Genomic DNA, 23,340 nt, shown 5'->3' with positions numbered 1-23,340 from the left:
GTAAAGTCGGATTTGATTTTCTATTCTAAATGCTATTGCATCTTCTAATAATTCATTTAATATATAATGTCATGTGTATACATTATTTTTTTAAATATAGAATAAAATATAAAATAAAAAAATTCAATTCGAAGATAACTGAGCTGTCGAAGACTTGAAAGAATGCAAGAATCACACCATATGCACAAAGTCTTCCAAGTATTACTCGCAAGCTGTAAGTCAACTTAGAAACTGGTGACCAGCTAAGTCATCTGCATATTTTTCAAACTTCCGTTTCATTTTTCCAAATCCATTCATGGAGGAAAAAAAAAAGCACTAGGTTTCGCTTGACGATTCAAATTCTAAAAAAATAATAATAATAAAATTGTTGGTCGATCTATAATTATCCAATTACTCTTGCATAATGTTCTATTACAAGCTCTTTAGTTAAATACTGCCGGAGTTTTTTGGATGATTGTGTTCGTAACGTTAAGTCGTTAATATTTAACTTCATTTCAGGATATAAATAAATAGAGTTAAGGGACTAATTTAATAATTTTATAAATTTAAGGGATTAAAGTGATAAGATCAAATGTAAATTGATCCATTTTTTCCTCCAAAAAGTCAAAAAATGGTTAGAGGGACCAAACTGATACAAAAATTAAAGTTTAAGAATGTTGAAGTCAAGAAATGAACTTGAGGGACTAAAATATAATATTTATCTTATTTATTTATTACAATTGAATCACACTTTGCTACCCTTATAACCTCGAACTCAAACTAACTTAAGTATTAAAAAAAAAATTTAGTTGAGAGCTATCATAACAAGTCCAACGTTCAATCTTATTCATTTAAATCGAGTTAATCAAGTGAAGCTATACTACTGAAGATCGTCAAATCAACATCAAGTCATTGTGGAATCGTTGAGTATATTGATCGGGATAAGAGTCATTTGAAATACTTTTACCGAACCGTTATCTTAAATCCCGATTTTTGCATCAAAATGTAGTCTCAAGAAAAAACAGGAAGGAGGTGAAAAAACCATGTACCCCCTCCACAAAATAAACAATTTAAATCCAAAACATATGCTTGGTTAAGAAGTTGTTCACTAGGCCGGCCTGGCCCAGGATAGGACAGGGTGGCCGTTCGGGTCAAGCCCTCTCTGTGATTGGGTGGGATATGGCCCAAGCCCACATCGATTGATCCGGCATGGTGAGCTGGTCCCTTTTTGGTTTGTGTGGGCAAACGGGTAGGATAGGACTTTATTTGTCCCAGATTCAATGAAAACACACAAAATTATTTTATAATCAGACCCTACCCAAGCTCTTAAAACCCAAACCAAGACTCAGGATCTCTAGATCCGACCAAGACCCAATTTCCGAGTAGTATCAGACCTAGTCTCACACCCAGTTTTTCTTAAAAAATTATTTTTTTTCTGTAAATCATGCTAATATATTTAATTTTTTTATTTTTATTTCTTCATAATTTATCAATAATTTTTTAGAATTATTAATACTAATTCACATATAATTCTTTTTCAATAGAATTTTTTAAATATTATATTTTTTATTATACCTTTTACAAAATCATCTTATGAAAATATCAAATCGACATATTTAATAGCTATCAAATTTAATATTATAAAATTTTAAAATTTGATTTTATCACTTCATGTCTTCAAACAAACAATATTACCTATGAAGATATTGAAAAATATACTCAGCATAACAATATAGTTATATAATTAATTATTTAATTATTTATGATTTTAAAAAAGTACATAGTTGAATTAAAAGAAAAATAATATTGTTATGATGTCTTAAAATTTTTTAGGTTTGTTCATTTGAATATAGATCGTAGAGGTATCCAATTCAGTTAACTGAATGTACCGAAAGTTCAGTTAATTGAAATTTCGGTATGCGGAAATAGCGACTAAATATTGAACCAAAATATTTGATTTGGTTTGATAACATTTGAACTTATTTTGGTTCAATTAGATTTTTGTACCGAATTAATTGAAAGTTATAAAAAAAAATATAATATTAATTTATTTATTATAAAATATTAATAATTAAGTATGTATTAATAATAATTATTATAATATTTATTTTAAATACATATACTTAAGTTACTTAGTATTTATATTTTTTATATTTGAATTATATTTATATATATATTTTAAATATAATATTCGGTTAGGTTCAGTTAACATGCATAAAAAATTGAAACCAAACTGAATAATCAAAATCTAAAAAAATAACCAAAATTAAACCGAAATTTTGATTTAGTCGATTTTCGATAGATTAACCAAAAGTTGCACAATTCTAGTAGATCGATCGATAAATGATAATTAATTCAATTGAAAAATCTCTTTGGATCCAAATGGAGTACAAAAACCCATGAGTATTGATGGGTAGAGACCCAACTCAGATCCAATCTATATTTTTTTAATGGGTCTAGATCTAAGAATATTCAATAGGTCTGAATTTGAGTTTTTGAATTATGCTATGGGTTTGGGTACCCTACTCATTGACACCCTTAATTTACACTAAATTAATTATTGTAATTTTAAAATTTGAATTTTCATCAATTAATTATTTTTATACTAAAGAGTCTCAATCATTTATATTTATGATTTTTTTGTTAAAGATATGTTCATTGTGTATCTTGGCACAGGATAGTAACTAGTTAATCATATTTGGTATGAGATATATATAGGTAGAGTTTGAGGACTAAATTGTAAATACTTGATTACATTTCCAGCTTTCCCCACCACAATTTTCTTCTTGTCTAATCAACATAAAGTTAATTACGTACTTGAGCATCACTATGATCCAATAAATAATCTAAATACGTATATATATATATATATATATATATCTTCATATTTAAGCCGACAAATCTTTGTAAGCAGGACATTCTTTCTATTCTTGAGTCGCTAATATTTGACCTTTTTTCCTCACTAGCAACATCCATTAAAAGTATGAACGACTTTTGCTCAGCCGTATATATAATAATGGCGCCGTATTAAAAAAATATAACCTTTTGTTGTAATTAATTAATTTATATATAATTAAAAATTATAACGAATATTAATTACACTTGTATAATAGCTAGCTACTAGTCATTACTGCAACATGTAAGGCAAAAAAACTAGCAATAACTCAAATCCGTTTTAGATATAGTTAAAATTATGATAAATATTAATTAATTGAGGATAAAACTTAAGTTTATGCTTCTTGTTGACTTTAATTAATAGCTTTAGTTAGAGCCTAAATATCCAAAATTAGTTGTTGAACAAGTATCCAAAGGAAGTTTGGCTCATTGGATGTGTGGATGTTTGTCCGATTATTTAATGTTAGTTTATTATAATTTATATTTGTCTATTTAATATAAATTTATTGATCGAACTGATATAATATTAAATTGATTAATAGTAATGTAATATGAAATAGGGTTTCTATTAGGTAGGAATGGGGTCGGGGGACTATTGGCAATTTCTGATGGATATTGTACATACATATCCACAAAGGGATCCACCAGATTTATCGGCAGAAAGAATAACATGTTGTAGTTAGGTTGATTTCATATTTCCATTTTATAATTTTCACACAAACACACACACACATATATATATATAATCCCTCCAAAATGGCAAAGATCAATTTCTTGCCTAACACAAGGAGGAAAATATTATTCGATTCATTAAAAAGATTATGTGAATTTACCAGCAAAATTGCGAAACTAATCCCACAATTTAGGGTTATTTTAAACTTGATCCATGCTTTATGAAATTTTAAATTTAACCCCGTGTTCAATTAAAAGTTGGAAAACAACACAAACATATTGCAAAAAGAAAATCCCAACGTTGATAGACATTAAAACTAATGGCAAAAAAATCTTGTAAAGTCATGTGCACGTGGGTAAAATAATTGGTCATCCTAATTTTAACTTCTGTTGGTGGAAGGGGGCTTTTTTTGGTAACATTTTGGCCTCTTTTTGTAATTTTTAACAAATATGGGGTTAAACTTAAAATTTCGTAAAGCTTGTGGTCAATTTTAAAATGACCATAAATTGTGGGACTAATTTTATAATTTTGACTGAATTTACCCTGCATATATATATTGAGGTGGCCAATGAACTGAAACGCTTGATATCATTTTCCATCCTCTATTATGCTTGTTTGGCATTTTAGTTCTTTATATATTGTTACGGTTGCAAAATAATTCTACATAATTTCAATTTTTGTAAAATTAAGATATATTTGATTAGAAATTTTAAAATCGTTTGAAAAGTCTCATGTGCCTTGCACGTGCTGGTGGAAGCTAAGCGACGGTTGTTTTTTAAAGTTTTTCGACCAAATGTATCCTAAATTTACGAAAATTAAAATTTACTGGATGAAAAATATAATTAGGCGAGAATTCAAATATTTATTTATGGTTGGAGAAGGAATTTAATTAAAAAGTTTTAATGCATGTGAACCGAAAGATAATCTACTTTCACACGTGATTTATTATATCATGAAAAATAAAGAATCCTGGTGGGGTGGGGGACATATATCTATATATATTTTGTGCGGCTGATTTACATTTAATTATGTATTTAATTATTTAGGTAGGCACTACCAATAAAAATGATGATACTGATAAAATATTAAGTTACAGTTAATTAATTTTATTACGTAAAAGAAAATATATTAAATAGTGAAGACATGCAATTTATGTTTTGCCATAATACCAGTTATAAATTCTAGTTATGAAATGTTTTTTTTCAAAGTTTCCATTGTTACTAATTAAAGATATATCTATACTACTTAGTAAATTATCAAATATATGTAATAAGAACTATATTTGTTAATTTATATATTTTTCTCACCCTATTGTCGATATATATATGCATCACTAATTATATATGACAATAGTTTTTTACAATTTTTTATTCAATGATTATCGATAGTAACTATTTTTTTACATAACATTTATCACTATCAAAATTATGATTATAATAAAATAAAATGTTTGATCAGGTAATACATAATTAGTGACAATATAATTACTATTATCACTTAATTTTTATCAGCGTGAGGGTCCCTCTCTTCATCTTTATTTCTAATTATTAGGTGATGAAATTGGGACAAGAAAATCCAACATAAATGCTTTGGTCAGCTATATCTAATTAAGCTTTATGTTGGACCCTCAAAATCATGATTTTGGTAGAAAAAAACACCAACAACTTGTCGTCCATCACAACAATATCCATGAAATAAAAGCAAATGAACAAAATACAAACTTATATATATCAACAACTACATGAAAAATACAAGAATTAATTCCACCTAACTTGCAGCACACAAAATCTGTCAAGTGAACATCTTGCTAATTAACCCTAATCCCTTTACCCCATTTCTTGTTTTTATTAGTAAAAAAGATGGAGGGAACGCTACGAACATAATGATGATCACATGTATAATATCTGCGTCGAGCTATAATTGGTTTTTGGAAGTTGAGCCTGTCACCACATTCCAACAAAAGTAACAAATGGGCGAGGAACGTCCTGATCCCTATATATATAATCATCAGGTCGGCTCAATAATATGCTACTGCAATTGAATTCGCGTACGTTGATTTATTGTCGTAAAAGTGAACTAATAGCATCTGCATTAGTACTAGTGATGGCTCCTGAAGCCAGAAGTTGAGATAGTCTCTCACTCAGATCATCCACCTCTTTGTGCAGTTTTTTGAGGTAATTGCATGTCTCCTTCACAATCTTTGATGCAGATACCTAATTTTGCAAACCAAAACGAATAAGTAAGGGGTTCAGCAATTGGCATTTCACTTTCCTGCTGAATATGCATAACACCATGTCAGCATATGCAGTGAGTGAAAAATACTGTTTATCAAGTGAATAAAGTCATCTCATGCATGCTACAACTTTTTCTGCTTTAAAAAATTACGACTACTCTTTGAAATTGGACCAAATTTTCTTGCTTTTGGAGAAGTCTTGTACCATTTTTCTTGTTCATTGTATCAGTCCCAAAGTGTCTCTTTCCATGTTTATGCACCTCAAATTGTTTAAGCCCTGTACTGCAACGCATGTGATTTATGACCAAAAAATGGATTCATTCAGCTAGAGGGGGTGACCACCGGTTTTCATGGCTTAGGCTTCATTCTACGACCTTTCAGTATTTAATATGAATTTAATTTTGTACCAAGTAGTCATTTAACATAATGTCAAAGTCAAAGTTTGGCGGAAAAAAAAAAGTTTTAGATATCCGTGTAATTCATTTATGAAAAAAAAGTTAGACTCTAAAAAAGAAAATATTATCTCATCTCAGTTGACGTATTATAGAGATCATGAGATCATGACGTTTAATATCTCTATTCATTACAAAAAAAAGAAATGGATTTTACCTCATTATTATAAATAAGTACCATTACAAATTCAGAGTAATTAATCAAATTAACCGCGATCATGGTCAAAGTATTTACCATATTTCTTAGTTATGGACAAAGCATATATATATATGTCTACCGTTGTTTTTAGTCACGACTAATGCATGTTTTAAGTTTCATGTGCTAAAATAATGGTCAATACGCCATGGTTAATTATTATTGATCATGATTTTTTACTTTTATCAAATAATACTTAGCTATCAGAGAAAAATCATATTTCTTACGATGATCGTTGATAACAGTGGAAGCAAGTTAGAATCAAAAGCAAGATGCATGCATAGTACAATAACTTACCATTGAATTATGAGACCTTGAACTAGAATCAGGCAACAAGGCTTGCAGCTTCAAGATGAGATCATTGATCTCATCTTCTGTAATTCTTGAAACTCTTGCTCTCCTATTTGACATTACCTCAACTTTGAAAGAAAAACACACACTCACACACAAATACACACACTAGTATATATAACACTATTACTATCAAGAATGAGTTGGGGTTTGTGTGTGTGTGTGTGTTGGGGGGATGGGGGTGGGGGTGGGGGGGGAGCTTAAAGGAGAGTGATGAGGCTCTTAAAAAGGAAATCAAAGTGTGAGGGTCTGTTAGAAAAGGCCAAGAACAAAGGCAGTTGAATCCAAATTAAATGTCAGTGGGTCCCATCTAAGGCCCCACGTGTGCTAACCCTACAGTACAACTGGACCCACAAATTTTGGCCCCTTTTGCCAAAGAAGCAATTACAAAATCCCCATTGTCTGACGAGGGTTTCTTTCGCCCTAGTTTCACTCCCAACTACTGTATACATTGTACAAATGACAAATCCCCTACAAGGGAATTGAACACGTGTCCTCACATGATTGATCAATCAAGATTATTAACATTGTTGTTCACATCCCACCAGAAAGATACCTTTGTTTTGTGATTTTATAGCGTTTGGGCTGTTGGGTTGTCTGTTGGACTGCTATTTAATTTCTGGTTTAAGAAAAAAGAAGTCTCAGCGTAAAGACAATTACTATAAGAAAGGAGAATATTTAGTACCAAAAAATTAAATGAGGATATTAAATGTGTTATTAGTATGTATTAATAAAAAACAATTTTTGTATTATTATTACGTTATAATATCTGTAGTTTTAGTGGTATAATATTTGCACAAAAGTTATCATCACCAACAATTAGTAATGAAAAAATCATGTACAAAATTATCATTATAAATAATTAGTGACATACGTATATAATTGTAACTATATTTGTGTTGTCACTATTGGTGTACCTAGGATTAATTGTTTGCAACGATAATTTTATGCAAATAAATTTTTGTTGCTAATAATTATATGTGTTGTGATAAGATCAAATTATCATCACTTCATATATATATTTTGAATAAAAATTTTGATATTATTACTTCATATTTTTTCATTGACATCAAAATTTCTTCAAGATGTATATATATAAATACATTAAAGTTTTATTTTGCCTATCAAAATCTTATAAATTAATGCCGTCAATTCATTCAAATGTTTCGTACTTAGGATAATTTTGCTACGATGGTAGAGTCTCAAGATTTGAACAACAGTATAAAGTGCATATCATAAAGAGGTGTGTCTCTAAGTTTATTTGAAAAATATTATACGAAATATTTTTAAAATTTAAGATATTAGAATTTATTTTAATAAATTCTTTAAAATGTTTGAATGCAAAAAGATAAGAAACTAATATGACTAAATTTAAGAACTTTTTCAAAATCAGCTTATATACAAATTCATAATATTTTATTTTTTAATCTGAAAAAGTAGCTCATTTTTTGAACAATTTATCAAATATTTTGTTATATGTTATAAGTTTTGAAACATTTTATAAAAGATTTTAAATTGTTGATAAGCTCATCAAATACCCTCTAACTAAGTCAGTCTTGTGAATTTAGCTAAATAGTACTCTTTAAGTAGTATTTAATTGGCAATTATGAAATGATTAATCAACATATATTCTATGGTAATTTCTCTAGATATGAAAGGAGCATACAAACCAATAATTAGGTCTTGGCTCTATTTACCAACCAATTCAAATTTCAACCCTAAATTTGGAGTTAAGCCCTCTAGTTCAAACTTATACAGGGGCATAACCACAACATACTAGGGGCTTCTGACACAGACTTGTCACTTTTGGAATAAATGTTCATTTTATGTTTATTAAGAGGGTGTTAGGGGACAATAACGTCTAGTTCAAGTTCCATCGACGGATGATTATTGATTTACGTATTTTATTAGTAAATTAATTAATTATACACTATACAAAAAAGTGGGATTTGGAAGGAATCCCGTGATTGTTCTAAAGCCCGTGCCATACTGAAACAGTTGGAACTCAATAGGAATGAAAAATAATTGACGAAGTCATGATTCACATTTTTTATGTCTGAATTTTTTAGAATGGAAAAACTGTTCTATTGAGTGCAAATGGCTGCAGTAAGTCTTCTATTGAGTCAACATCCTTGCATTAATAGGCCGACAAAATTAGAATGAGATTTTTTTTTAAAAAAAAAAAAAAAAGGAAGAGAGATTAACTTTACACGTTTTTACGTTATTACCCACAAACTACAGATTAAAGAATAATTTAAAAATATCATGTGTCTTTTAATAAGTAAACTGTTACGGTAAATGATGTCTAACTCAATTGACAAACATAAAGCCGCATATTTTAAGGTTATGAGTTAGAATCCACCAACGTGTGGAAATATTATTTCACTTTAATAATAGTTAGTTGTTTATTAGATATAACAATCTGATATTAATGATTAGTATATATATGACTGTTATAATTAATGTCTAATATTGTTCGATATAAATATTTGATATTAATGATTATAATTAATTTATTTAGTAAATAATAATTCACCACTTTTACTTAAATAAACTGCTACTTCACATCATTATGAATAGATTTTTTTTCTTGAACTTTTAATATGTTTTTTTTATTTGATATATGCCCATTAATGTGAAAAATTATACTATTTATTTTAATTTAGAAAAAGAAATCATATAATTAACATGTCCTAAATAAAACAATAAATATAATAGAATTTAAAAATAAAAAAATTAGCCAGCTTATAAGATTCAAAGATAAAATTTTAACATCTTATAAGATTCTATAAAAAAAAAAAGTAAAAAATTCCTAACTTATCTTAAACATTTTAAAAAGCTTCTCTAATTTTAATTAATAATATTAACTACAAATTATCATTGCTAACACCCTGCAGGTTTAACGATTTTATTTTATTCAAATATTATAAAAAATTACTTTTAAATAAGATTTATTATCTGATAAAACGGGTTCAATATAATTAATCCCTCTTTATTATTGAAAAAGTGCAAAAAAACCTCTAAAAAAAACAAAGTGCAATTTACACCCTTATGATTTAAAAAATGATACAATTTACCTCCTTCGTCATAGGAGTAAATTGCACTTTATTTTTTCACAAAATTTTTTTTACACTGTTTCATCAACACATGAAGTAAATTGTATTTCTTTTAAATAAATTTAATGAAATGGGGTCTTTTATTTCCACAAAGCGCTACGAAAGCAACTTCCTCTTTCTAAATACAGTGTTAATTAAAGTAGTGATCATAAAGCGACGGCATTTCTTCATGTCGAAGAAATAAAAATATATATGATCAAATCCTCAACAACTAAATCGCATTTTTTGATTTTAGAGGTTTTAATTTTTTTTTTTGAATTGAAAACTCCGAACCACCAAAATTCCGAAAAGTGATTAAATCCTTCCCACATATCCAAAATTTAGAGCCCAATTCCTTCTTGGCAAGTTGCTCTGATTTTTTGGATTTCAGTTAGTTTTTTGGGCTAGTGGACAATCAAACAAAACACACCAATTCCTCAATCATTCATTCATTTCAAGTTAATTTGGACACTTCCTAATGACAATACCAAAATATGGATTTTCCTAATTAAGTTGTAAAACAAAATTAATTTAACTTCTTTCATCTTTGGAAAAGAAAATTGACTTTTTTTGAAGAGAAAATCAACTTTTTTTCTTCAACTTTTGGGGAAAAAAAACATGTTGTCGTCCTTATTTTTTGACTTTTCCTCTTTTGATTTTGCAAGAGAAAATAAAGTTTTCTTTCTCAATTTTTTAAGAGAAAAGAAGTCTTCTTCCTTCAACTTTTGTATTCAAAATATAATTAGGAATAAGATACTTTGTTCAAAATTATTTATTTGGACATTTCAAATAATAATCCCAATCATATTATAAATAAATTTGAGTTTTTCTAATCAAATTAAAAGTGAATTCTTTCTCAACAGTATATCAAATATAAATAAGAAAAATAATATTTTTAGCAATTTAAAAATGTTTGGAAATAAAAATATAGAAATTAAAAATTTTGATGCCCATGTCAAAAATGGCCACCAACAGCATGCAGGCAAGGCCGTGCGCGTGTGCAAGCTGGCTGCACGCGGTCACGGGCGCCCGCAGGCAGCAGATGCCTGTTTGTGTGCACCGTGCCATTTTTTGCTGTTTTTAATTTTTTACAAATTAATTCTAAATTAAAAGAAAAACTCTTAGAATCAAATTTCAACTATTGAAATATGCACCAAAAAAATAAATTCAACACACCATGAATTTAACACATAAAACTATACTGTTAAGCAATTTTAATCCGATTAAATCACATCACATTCTCATAATAATTTCAATTGACATGCATGCTCGGGCTCCTCAAGACATTAAATTCAATGAGAAATGGAGTTTAAATATAATATAATATTATAATTAGTGATCGAACCACCATCTCATTGCTATTACGATGCGGATCTTATCCATAAATAAGTTAATTGGATCGTTTAGGAGACTAACTTTGGTGAGCGCTGGTTAATGAAGATGATGTCAATGTTCTCAAGAATGATTCCAGATGGCTACTAGCCCTCTGATAAGGTGATACTGTTTCGACCATAGTATACAATATACAGGAACATACGTATCTTTGCTCTAAAGATAGTCCACACCACTTATGGTGGAATATCCTTTAATCCTATGTTAGTAGGCATCACAGGATTATAATAGATAAACAATTGATCAATGGAGAAAAAAAGACAACTTGTTTCTCTTTGAAAAGTTGGAGAAGAGCAAGAGAGAATAATAGTATGTTGTATTGCAAGTTTGCAACCAAAACCCTTTATCTATAGACTTCTTTGAAGGCAAAGTTCAATTTGTCATTTTCTTATGGTAAGAATAAGACAAGTTTGATTCACCTCCTTACAAAGAGTAAGCCCTTAGTAGATTCCCTGGATGTGAAAAAAATTATTAAGAACCTGTTGTCTGAAATCTTCATCTCTCTATCTGGATTCAGCATTGGTCCTTTCGATGCCTCAAAATTGTATGATGGCCCAGTAAGAACCATACCCTAGTAACATAAGTCTATTATGCTTTTCTTTTTTCCGCACATCTGTTTCTTCCTCCTCAGTGAGATTCAGATCAAAGCTTAGATTTGTAATTTCCTGTGCCACAAGGCTAAAATGAACAAAACAGTATGGCATCAAAGGCAGAATGTAATACAAAGATAATTCGTTCTACATTAATCCCTATCCGAGCCAACATACACTGAAAACGAAACCACCTAGAAAACTTAGCCAAAATAATATCAAAGAAATCAGGAAAGATAATAATGACAGAAATCTAAGATACAATAAGAATGGATCCAAAACCAATTAAAGAGAAAGACAAAGACAGGAAAGAGCAAAAACACAAGCAAGAGTAAAGTTGTCCATGATGTGTCCAATCCTGGTCCCACCGGAAAGATGGCTATTCAGACAAAAACTCCGACAAGAGGAATGTGGAAAACTCTAATACGAGAGAAGAGAGGACTCTCATGCAAGAGAAGAACGACACACTGTTATTACGGTCTTTTTAAAAGATGAGAAATTAATTAATAAAGCTTAATCTTTTATCAAGTTAATGTTTGAAGTATTCAATTAATTTGAGTGACAATCAGAATAACATTCAAATATTCAACACTGCTATATGTCTGAAGTCAGGTGCAAATATACCAAGACTTTTTACTTTTTGTGAAATTACAACTACGGTGTTCCTATTCAGTTGTAAAATTTTACTCAAAACACTCTCTAAAGGAAAAAATATTTTTTTAATCTTATAAAATAAGAGTAGATTGTTTTTATACTACAATTATGACAGGTAACGCTTTTAGTCCCATAAAATTCAAAATCATGTTTTTTTAGTTCCAAAAATGTGATTTTGGGCCTTTTTAGTCCCGAAATTACAATGTCTTTTTAGTTCCAAAACCACAAAATGCACATAATTTTTTTAGACTAAAAATACGTGATTATGAGTTTTATGAGACTAAAAGCGACATCTGTCAAAGTTGTGGTACTAAAACCTTGTTTTATGGGATTAAAAAAGTATTTTTCTTGCCTCTAAAATACATTGCACTATCAGACTCTCAAGGGGTACACCTATAATTTTTCCTAAAGAATAAAAAATATTTGTATGATTAAATATAATGTTAAAAAATATTGATGTAATGATACTCTATATCATAATAGCATGAAACCTGCAATCATCACAATTCACACAATATAAAAGTAAAAAACGGAAGAGAACACAACACTTCAGCCTACCCCTTGAAAACAAGTAAGAAACTTCTAGATTTCATTAAACTACAAATCAATCATGGTACCATCTACACATTCTTGAACCCGTAGAGCCAAAAACCCTAATTATTAAATCTAATTTTGTTCAATCTTTCAAGACAATAAACCCTAGATCCAAATTGATCGATTCGATATTTTTTACCATCCACTTGCAAGAAATGATTGTGCAAATGTGCATATTTTAGGCAGGAAGATTGTCTTGGTTAAGGGAATAAATGAGGTGAATGTTTCCACGTACGAGGCATTCTCCCAGTTGATGGTATTAAATTCCGGAAACAGCTCTGCGTACAAGATTTGCAGCCACCAATCCTTTTTTAGAATGCCTGAACCCAAACTATGTCAAGTTGGCCAACTACAAGTGGAATGTAATTGCAACTTGGTAACTAATCTGTGGGGGTCTTACGTGATATCTTTTTTCTATTTTTTTTTTTTTTTTGAGTGAAACGATTATATGTGATATTATGAAATTATGTCAATATTTAAAAACTCTTTCTCAATATATTTCGACAAACATGCTCATCCGTCATTAATTATGTTTAAAATGTACATGGCCATTTGCGACGAATATGATGACACGATTCATATGTACCAAGAGGTACTGATTGAGAATTCCAATGGCTACTCTGTTTGCGTGTCATTTTATATCAGTTTGGTAGAAATTTTGATGTGAATTAGCTAGGTGTGGAGGAAATTTTAATTCAAATTGAATTGGCTGTAACTTTAACAAATTATATACAAATGAAATAGATTTGTCTTGTGATTGGTATACAGTTCAAAGAGAGTGACTAATCACGTGATAATCGTATCACACTTGCTCTGTAATTAATATAACTTGACCAAAGTTAATTTGGATAAGATTTTTTTTCTAGGTATTGTGGGAAATGTTTGCTTATGTATGTGAAGAAATTTGAGACAGCATTTAGCGATGGCTTCACTATAAAGTTTCATTGGTTCTTTTACACTTCTATTGCGATGTTGCATTCACGACGAGAGATTGTCGAACTATTGCGACGACTTTTACGTTGGATTTGTTTATTCAAGTTGGCATGGCAGATACTTTTAATTTTTCTTAATCTTATAAATCGACGGCTTTATATATTTCATTTGTGATGATAATATTGCGATAATCCGCTATAACATTTTGAGATGATAATCCTCTATAACACTTTTAACAAAATAACTAGACACCTTTTCTAGTAAATTGTAGAATGTAGAGTGGACAATCAATCGTTGTGGCTTAAGGGTGAAAGTCGACTGTTGTTATACGTGATCTAAAATCCTCGTCAATGTGTTTGATGAAACTAAAACGTGCATCTTGACCCGTGTGCTTGATTCCCATGTGGTTTATATCTTAATTATTAGCAATACTAAATCAACTTTAGGACTTCTAATCGACACATATAATATAGATGTAATTTTTTTTTTAAACGAATCTGTTGGGTGTCACCCTTATTTCCCTGCTCTTGTAGCCAGAAAAGAGTAGGAGTGTAGAGGGGGATGAAGCAACCTGGAAGAGAAGTCATAATTTTGTCCGGAAGTAGAGTATTAATGATGATAGCAAAAGCCCTCTACGTACAAGGAGCAATTTATTTGATTTTAGCTACTCTGAAAGTAGAGAAGTAGTGAAGATGCTGACGAATTAAAGTCCAGCACATGCAACTGCAGTGGTTTTTCTCTCAACTCTCTTCTACTTGGTTCCACCCTCCAAATCCCTTCAACTGCCAACCTATTAATTTCATATTCAAATCCCATAGAAGGAATATTTCCTGTACTATTTTATTATATTCAATTTTCGAATTTATATACTCTATAATTAATTAGTGTTTTCAGAAAATTTAATATATATATATAGTATTAGGTTATATGAAAATTTGGAAAGACATGCACATGAGAGAGAGAGGTATTTGCTTTGGATTCCGACGTACAATAAATCATAGTACAGTTAAGTATGAGTTTTCTTCGGCAACTTGATGAGAAATATGCAGTCATCGTGATCTCTTTTCTTTATTTTATAGGGTTAATTAACTTCTAAAAATTAATGTAATTACTGATCATATATACTCCTTCCTTCTGATTCTAGAATTGTTTACACTCCGCTATGTTTTTGCATTTATTTTTTTTAAAAAAAAGTTACTTAATAACTAATACACTTATATTTTTATGAAAATAAAGTATTGGCACCCTAATTAAATCTTAAACATTATCATCTGTTTTAATTAATTAAATGCAATGAATGGTACCTAACTTAATAAAAAATATTGTATTTTACCTCCCATAGCTTGAGTCATTTTCGATTTTGATCCCAGTATTTTTTACCTCAGCACATTGCATATATTGCCTTTACCTTAACAAGATTTGCTGTTTTCATCCCAAGTCAACGGTCTATTAATTTTTTGACGAAATTTGCACTTGCCAATCACATGCTCTATTAGCTCAACCATGTAATTAACGAAGCATGAGACTAGCCCAAGCTTATTACGTAAAAAAAAAAATAGCGAAAAAATTGACTTGGGATGAAAATTATAAAATTTTTTGAGTTATAATACAGTATGATAAAATAAAAAATATTTCATAATTTCAGGGACGTAAAATGTAATTTTTCGAATTAATCATTTCTATCCAAAACACCAACATGTGTGGTCGGTAACGTCGACGGTTTACATTGGCAGTTAAACTCTAATTTATGCTAATTTTTCTAGGGTTTCTAACAGCTCCTTCACCGACCATCAAAGCACGAGAAATTTAATACTGAGCTGATCAGACAGGGAAAAAATCTGACTGACTTAGTATAAAATAATGATAAGTGTCGTAAAACAGACCAAAACGTCTTAACAAAAGAATAAAAAAAGAGAGTGATGAGTGCGCAGCATATGCTTAGGAAGATTAGCAAATATCTTTCTTGGACTCTCAAAAACTGTCCCATAAAATAGTCCTATTCCATTTGAAATAAAAACAAATAAAAATAGGGGTCTTGGCTGTCCATTGGATCCAAGTCATGTGCCCCGGGATGCACGCTGACCAATCTCTAATTTTTATTTAATCCTCCCCCCTGCAGGATTTTTTTACTTCTTTTTTATTTATTCTACTATTTAATTCATATATATATATATATGTATGTATGAGAGAGAGAGAGAGAGAGAGAGAGAGAGAGAATTGAAAGTGATAATGAGGGCTATCGATTGACTGATTTCAGTGAGGTTAAAAAGATTGTTGGGACAAGGAGATCACTAGGGTTGTTAGGATGAATGCATTAAATAATTCTTACATGAATTAGAAATTAATTAGAGTGGTTAATGATGGGACCATGTTAGACTTGTTTGCAACTGACCATCTCTAATTTTATATGAGATCATCATATTTTATTTGTTTAATATCTTAATTTGTGTTAGTTATGATTTATTTTTTAGTTTAAATTGACATTTTTCTTATTTAGATTAGGGTTCTTTATTTTGTAAGGTTATAAATATGTAGGTTAGAATTTTTATATTACCACTTGAGATATCGGATGAATATTTCTTTAGAAGTTCTTGGTTAACTTAATCAATCGATCAAGCACTGTTTTTTTTTGTAGAAATACTTAAAATGACGAGGAAATTAAATGAGGAACAATCAATCGAACATACTATTTAAAGAAAAAAATTAACACCTTTATTTAAAAATGAAATATTTTTTCCCTATGCATGCGTGTATATTCTATATTTGAGATTTATGAAACTTTAAATTAATTTAATTGTGTTCGTATGGTTATATTAGGAAAGGAATATTGCCTCTTCTTTTCCTAGAGAATATGCAAGTTTCTCTTTTTATTGTAAATTACCTTTTTAAAAGTAATTATTTTTCTTTTGATTAAACTCTATCACATTTGATGTTAATTTCTTTTATCTTTTCTATTAAGAAATTATAAGAAAGAATTGAAGTACGTGCCCAAAGGAGAAGAAAAATCTATTATTTTTCAAGTTTCTCATATTTAAAATATTGTGATAGATAATCACTCATCAATTATATATTTAACATGTTTTCAAATTTTATTAAATTAGAAAAGTATCGAAAAGTTGAATTAAATGTATATCAAGAGTTTCTCGAGGGGTCAGCCCAACCTCCCACCTGAGCGCCCTTTGCATTTCCCGCAATATTCCACAAATTTAAATATGTAAAAATTGAGTCAAAATATAATATTAGATCAAGTTCACATGCCAATTCTTTTTTTTTTTTTGGTTTCTTGAAGCTTTTATTATTGGGTTCTTTTCGTTTGTTAATTCTTTCTTTTCTTTTCTTTTATTTTTTTTTCCTCAAATAGAGATTAGATGAGAGGGAGTAACTATTTTAAGAAGAAGAATACAAAGAGCTTGCTTTCATCCATAATTTTACCAATAACCAGCAAAAAATTATTACAGAGGTACGTATTTATAAAGTTTGGTCTAAATCAATTTAATTTAAATAAATAATATATTAAAAATGTTATTATTTTTATTTATTTTTAATAATAAACTGATAAATATATTTATTTGAGAGCGTTGAAACCCTGTTTCTTGACCATTCTTCAACCTCAACCAGGAAGAAGAGAGCAGAAAAGAAAAAGAAAAAAATCCATCATCAAATGAAAATCCCAATAAAAAGAATAGTTTAATTAACTTGCTGAAATCAATACAGATATTGGGATTTGAATACAATTGAAAAAGAGTGAGGTAATTTTGACCAATAATTAACTGCCTCCAATTACATAGTCAAATTATCTTTCAATTATTGGAATCTCATACCCTATAACCATTGGATGCCTTCAATGCACGTGTTTATGCATGTACAATAGCTCACTTCTGCTTAAGAAATTAATATTATAGTAGAAATTTTAAAAAAAAATAAATAATCAGCCTCACCAATATTTGAATAAAATTATCAGAAATAGTACATTAGCAGCATACCATGTTAATTTGCCAACTTAGAAATCAGGCTTTTTGAATTTTTAAATGATGAATCAAAGTTTAAATATGATAATATATATTTTAATAATTCCAGGTGGAATTATGATTAAAATATGCAGATATGCAGGATAATTTTAACTTATTTCGTTGATCATGAGATTCCTTTTAGCCTCTTCCTGTTGATCACTTTTGATCATGTAATATCAACAAATAGGTAGACGCCTAATCTCGATTAACAAAAACGCAATTATTTTTTCATGATTTTGAGAATTTAGTGTTTTTTTTCGAGCCTTTGAGTCTCTTTATAGAAGCGGTAATTACATGATTATATTAATATTTTAATAAATTAACTAACTGAACAATAAATCAATTCAATCTATACGTACGTTAATAAAATTTATAATTACGGGCAATTAAACAATTTACAATACATTTGCATATAGTGAAACAAATATTCACACGTTTAATAAGACTCAAAACCGTAATTTCAAACTTGTTATGATATCCCAGACCCAATCACTAGACACACTTGCATACACACATACATATGTCTACTTTTTCCTTTTTAATATTTTATTGTTTGTCCGGTAATAATTTTAGCAGATCTTAAATCATAACATTGGTGTTACAGTACTAATTACTATATGCATCAACGTCTCAGATAGTGATTTTTCTTTTTCATCTTTCCTTGTTTCTTCTAGCTTGGCTTGTTTAAATTTATTCACTTAATTCATTGATATACTAACATCGTGACACGTTATTTTTGTCTGCATATAATCAATAATTTTTTATATTTTAAAATATATTATAAATAAAAATAAAATGTATAAATCAACTCGTTACAATTCGAAAAACAAAAACAGAAAACTAACTTAAGAATATTATTGATACAACAAAAAAAAAATTGTGAAATAGTATCAAAAACTACTGTTTGTAAGTGAAAAGAGCCATTGTTTTTCTTATAATTAATATCGATAACACGAGAAAAAATACTCAAGTTTTGTGAGGAACTATGTTTGCGAAGGAAAATTTATGTCAGCAGTTTGCTACGGATTTCGTGGACTGGAATTTTGTTGCAAACAACCATCAGTAAATCACTTCTAGTCCTTCACAGACCATAAAATTTGGAGTAAATTTGAGGGAAAAATGCAATTTAGCTCCCTGTGATATTGTAAATATGCAAAAGTTAGCAATTCTCTCTCTGCATCTTTTAAAATGCAGCAATTTAACTCCCTGTATTTTCTAAAATTAAGCTATTTACCTCCCTAAACAGGAGGGTAAATTGTTATTTTTTTTCATAAGGGGATAATTTGCTCATTTACAATATCACAGTGGGATAAATTACAATAAACCCATAAATTTTATATAGCGTACCAAAATCACTTCTGGTCCGTCAAAAATCATAAATATTATATTGCAAACTTTAAATTCACATGTGCAAACCATAAATTTTTGGATTAGATTTCTATTGCAAACCTTATTCCCTCTTTTAGTCCATTTAATATATACACACCAAGTGCATAAAGATAACATCATGTACTTATTTAAGAAAAGATTTTATACACATGACGTGTTAATATATGTTGAATGGAGTAGAAGATAGAATAAAATTTGCAACAGAAAATTCAATCCGATAAATTTTACTGTAGTTTACTTATGTTGTATAGTAAATCACTTATAATATCAGTCATGCACGAACCGTAAATTTTACAGTAGATCACTTCTAGACAAACAGAAACCATAGGTTTTACAAGACAGTATTCAAGTTCAGCCATAAACATTGTTCATTGAAGAAAAAAAACTAATAAAAAATATTACGACGAACACCAAATGTTCATTGCTGATTTGTTGTTAATGTAGGTACGTGTATGTTTACTTTTATATTAATTTGTTGTTAATTCTTTATCACATTTGAACACAATCGTCAATTTGTATTATTTATTGAATTTGAATTTAAATGTATTAAATGACGTAAAATAGTGCACATTATTAAAAAAAATTAGACTCGATTTATTTAAAACCGTACCAAGTGACAAGTCTTTGACAAAAATAATAGGACCATAGCCAATGAAAATGGGGGAGCAGTCATCAAGAGATAAGAGCTAGGGATTCAGTTCCACCATTAATTACTAGTCATGACCTCACTGCAGTATTGCAGACATTACCATGTTATAGAAATACTCTCCTTTGCTGTTCGATCCGTAACAAAGACGCGGGATTTCCCTTTTGAGGAAAATAACATGTTATTTTGACTAGAAAAATTACTAAATTTGGTTGATTAATTCTTGAATTTAAATGGAAAAATTGATGGTGTCAAGGGATAGTGCTTCAAAAACTATTATTTCAAGTGACGAAAATATGTTTTTTCTCAATTAAAAATTCAACAACTAAATATAGTTACAGTAATTTATAGCTTTATTTGAATAAGTATTTATTGAAAATATGTTTTTAGTATTTGATGTGAAGTGCGTGGCTAATTGGAACAGTTCGAGATAAAAGGAGTTGATTTTGCATATTTAACGTTCATTTTTCATCGCCTAAAACTTAATTATTGGAACTAAAATTCCAACATCTTATTTTTATTTTATATATATGTATATATATACATGCGATGTGTATAATTTTTTTTTTAAATAAAATAAATGACATAATATTTATATATATAGCATGTATATGCTAAAGAAAATAGAAGACGCAATATGAATTGAAAATCCAATTTGGGCGACGGGTGTTCCACTTTAATACATAGAATATATGTATGATGAATTTTTATTTTTGACTTATAATTTAATTTAATTATATATTTTAATTAGTAAAAAAGAGATGTATATCAATCACATACTAGGATTATGGTATTAAAATATGATGGATAAAATATTTTTTTAATCCCATAAAATAAGAGCAAAATTTATTTTGGTACCACAATTATGGCAGGTACCGCTTTTAGTCCCATAAAACTCATAATCATGTATTTTTAGTCCAAAAAATCATATTTGTTGTGATTTTGAGACTAAAAAGGAGTTGTTTGGGACAGGACTAAAAGACATTGTAATTTTAGGACTAAAAAGCTCAAATCATATATTTTGAAACTAAAAAGACGTGATTTTATGTTTAATGAAACTAAAAGCGTTACATACCATAGTTGTGGTAACAAAGAAATTCTGTACTTATTTTATGGGATTAAAAAAGTATTTTTCCCAAATATGATAGAAGATCTCTATTGACCCACCCCACCCCACTCCAAAACCCTATTTAAAGCCAAGCATTCCCATTTCACACTCTCATGCAGTTGTCTTCTTCACTCCAAACTCCAAAACACCACTGGAAACCTAGTATTGTGTCTTCTTGTCACTCCCATCTTCTCCTTTTCAAAAACCTCCTTCACATTTAACTCTATAACTCTGCCTATATCTGTATCCCTTTCTATACATTTTCACTAATTAGTTACACAGTCTTCTTGCAACATAGTACATATAGAGCCTCATCTTCTACCTAGATTTTGTATCTTAGTTTTTTCACATAATCCATTACATAGATATATATATATATATATATACCATGTCTACCCGAAGGTCACGATCAAGACAGTCCGGATCTGCAAGAATCACCGATGATCAAATCAACGAACTCGTCTCCAAGTTGCAGCAGCTTCTTCCTGAGATGCACAATAGGCGCTCGGACAAGGTACGTACATTTGATTTAAGGTTAATTTTCTCAATAATTAGCTCTCGCATTTTGTATTTTATATAGAGCCTGATCAAACTTTAATAAGAAAATAAATAATTAGCATAAAATTCCGCACCATCTGACTGCGTAATTATCTCAACATCGACTGAACCTTTCACTAAATACATTGTAGATTTCTTGAAATTACAGCCCAGAAAACAAAAAAAGATTCTTTCAAATGTAATATATAAGTGTGAGCATAATTTTTCTTTCTTTTTTTTTTCTTTTACGTGCATATCCCTGATATTTAATTTAATTTTTAATACGATCACAACACCCAACGCTTTAAAGTTTTCAGGTTTTGAAGATGACCTTGGAATTGTGTGATCCTAATATAAAACTTAAGATTCCTTTCAATCTTTATCATCATAAACACTCTCATTAAAGTACCCTTCAAACCCCCCCCCCCCCTCCCCATGTGTGTATCTGTCCTTCCTATAATTTTTTAAATAATATAATAGTGGAATCACACTCAATACATGTGCATAAAACATAATTACAACTAAATATATCTTTAAATATAAATAAAATTATAGACAAAATAATATTCGCTTCCAATATACTCATTTTATCAAAATTTCACATAATTAATTATATATTCATTAATATTATTAGCTGCTAAAACCATACATACATTTTAACCTTTGCAGAGGTCAGCAGCCAAAGTGTTGCAAGAGACATGCAACTACATTAGAAGCTTGCACAGAGAGGTGGATGACTTAAGTGAGAGGCTGTCTGAACTGTTGGCAAACACAGACACTACTCAAGCAGCTCTCATCCGAAGCTTACTTACGCAGTAGTTTTTTTTTTTTTTTTTTTTTCTTTTCCCTTTCATAATTTTTGTTTTAAATTTTATCATTTCCTTTTCTAATTAGTTGCAATTTTTCGAGTTATTTGTTTCTAGAGTCTTTATCGACGGAGGAATTAATGTAATAGAATGGTATTTTTCTCATTTTATATATAACTAGTCTTTTTGTACTTGATGATAATTGAATAATAACAATATTTTTAGATTTCTGAACAAGGTAATTAACAGGGACAACTTTCAATTTGGACTATGATTTGGTACTGTAACATGCACCGACCGAATATGAATAAGGATAATATTATCATCGAAGGGGTAAATCAGTCTTTTCATCTTTAGTAACGTACGTAGACAACATTTTGCATTTTTAATACTAATGGGTCGTTTATTTTGTGATATGAGATAAATGATGAATAAAATTGGAATAAGTTAAATATTGTGGAACGTGATTATTTAATAAATTTTAGGCTTCAATAGACTTCACCACTTTCAACTATATCATGTCTTATTTAACTCATATAAATTAAAAATTGTAACACTTAACCCTTTTTCCATTAAATATTTGAACAAAATTGTTCTTGTAAATATAAGTATATATATATATATATTTAAAGCACAAATATTTTTTAAATTAAGGAATATTATAACAGATATATAGATATGAGTTGATGACATGATAGGTGCAATGTGAAAGTTTATTATACCAAATCCAATCAATTGGTGCAAATATAAATACCTTCACCTTCTATATTGATTATTCATTGATAGCTACTAAAATATTTGAGTTTT

The 23,340-nt window shown here is 29.2% G+C and overlaps 2 protein-coding genes across 2 annotated transcripts; one reads left to right on the top strand and one right to left on the bottom strand.

Annotated features, from left to right (window-relative positions):
• Window positions 1-5,252: 5,252 nt before the first annotated feature.
• On the bottom strand, window positions 5,253-6,954 carry LOC105168776 (transcription factor ILI5). The gene is made up of 2 exons (XM_011088923.3): window positions 6,726-6,954; window positions 5,253-5,760 (listed from the first exon to the last, which is right to left on the bottom strand). The coding sequence occupies exons 1-2, from the start codon at window positions 6,837-6,839 to the stop codon at window positions 5,605-5,607; spliced, it is 270 nt and encodes an 89-aa protein (XP_011087225.1). The 5' UTR covers window positions 6,840-6,954; the 3' UTR covers window positions 5,253-5,604.
• Window positions 6,955-21,289: 14,335 nt separating this feature from the next.
• Window positions 21,290-22,724, top strand: LOC105168775 (transcription factor PRE3). The gene is made up of 2 exons (XM_011088922.3): window positions 21,290-21,704; window positions 22,397-22,724. The coding sequence occupies exons 1-2, from the start codon at window positions 21,579-21,581 to the stop codon at window positions 22,544-22,546; spliced, it is 276 nt and encodes a 91-aa protein (XP_011087224.1). The 5' UTR covers window positions 21,290-21,578; the 3' UTR covers window positions 22,547-22,724.
• The last annotated feature ends 616 nt before the right edge of the window (window positions 22,725-23,340 follow it).

This window comes from Sesamum indicum, linkage group LG8 (genome assembly GCF_026168435.1).
Source record: "Sesamum indicum cultivar Baizhima isolate 11 linkage group LG8, ASM2616843v1, whole genome shotgun sequence".
NCBI classification, from domain to species: domain Eukaryota; kingdom Viridiplantae; phylum Streptophyta; class Magnoliopsida; order Lamiales; family Pedaliaceae; genus Sesamum; species Sesamum indicum.
Note: the sequence above shows the minus strand (reverse complement) of the source record. Positions and strands in the feature narration are given on the sequence as shown.

Excerpts from the sequence above, each read along its gene's own strand:
- LOC105168776 (XM_011088923.3), bottom strand. The coding sequence starts at position 6,839 with ATGTCAAATAGGAGAGCAAGAGTTTCAAGAATTACAGAAGATGAGATC. Across the intron at positions 5,761-6,725 it reads CAAGGTCTCATAATTCAATG|GTATCTGCATCAAAGATTGT; the intron begins GTAAGTTATTGT and ends TTGCAAAATTAG.
- LOC105168775 (XM_011088922.3), top strand. The coding sequence starts at position 21,579 with ATGTCTACCCGAAGGTCACGATCAAGACAGTCCGGATCTGCAAGAATC. Across the intron at positions 21,705-22,396 it reads ACAATAGGCGCTCGGACAAG|AGGTCAGCAGCCAAAGTGTT; the intron begins GTACGTACATTT and ends TAACCTTTGCAG.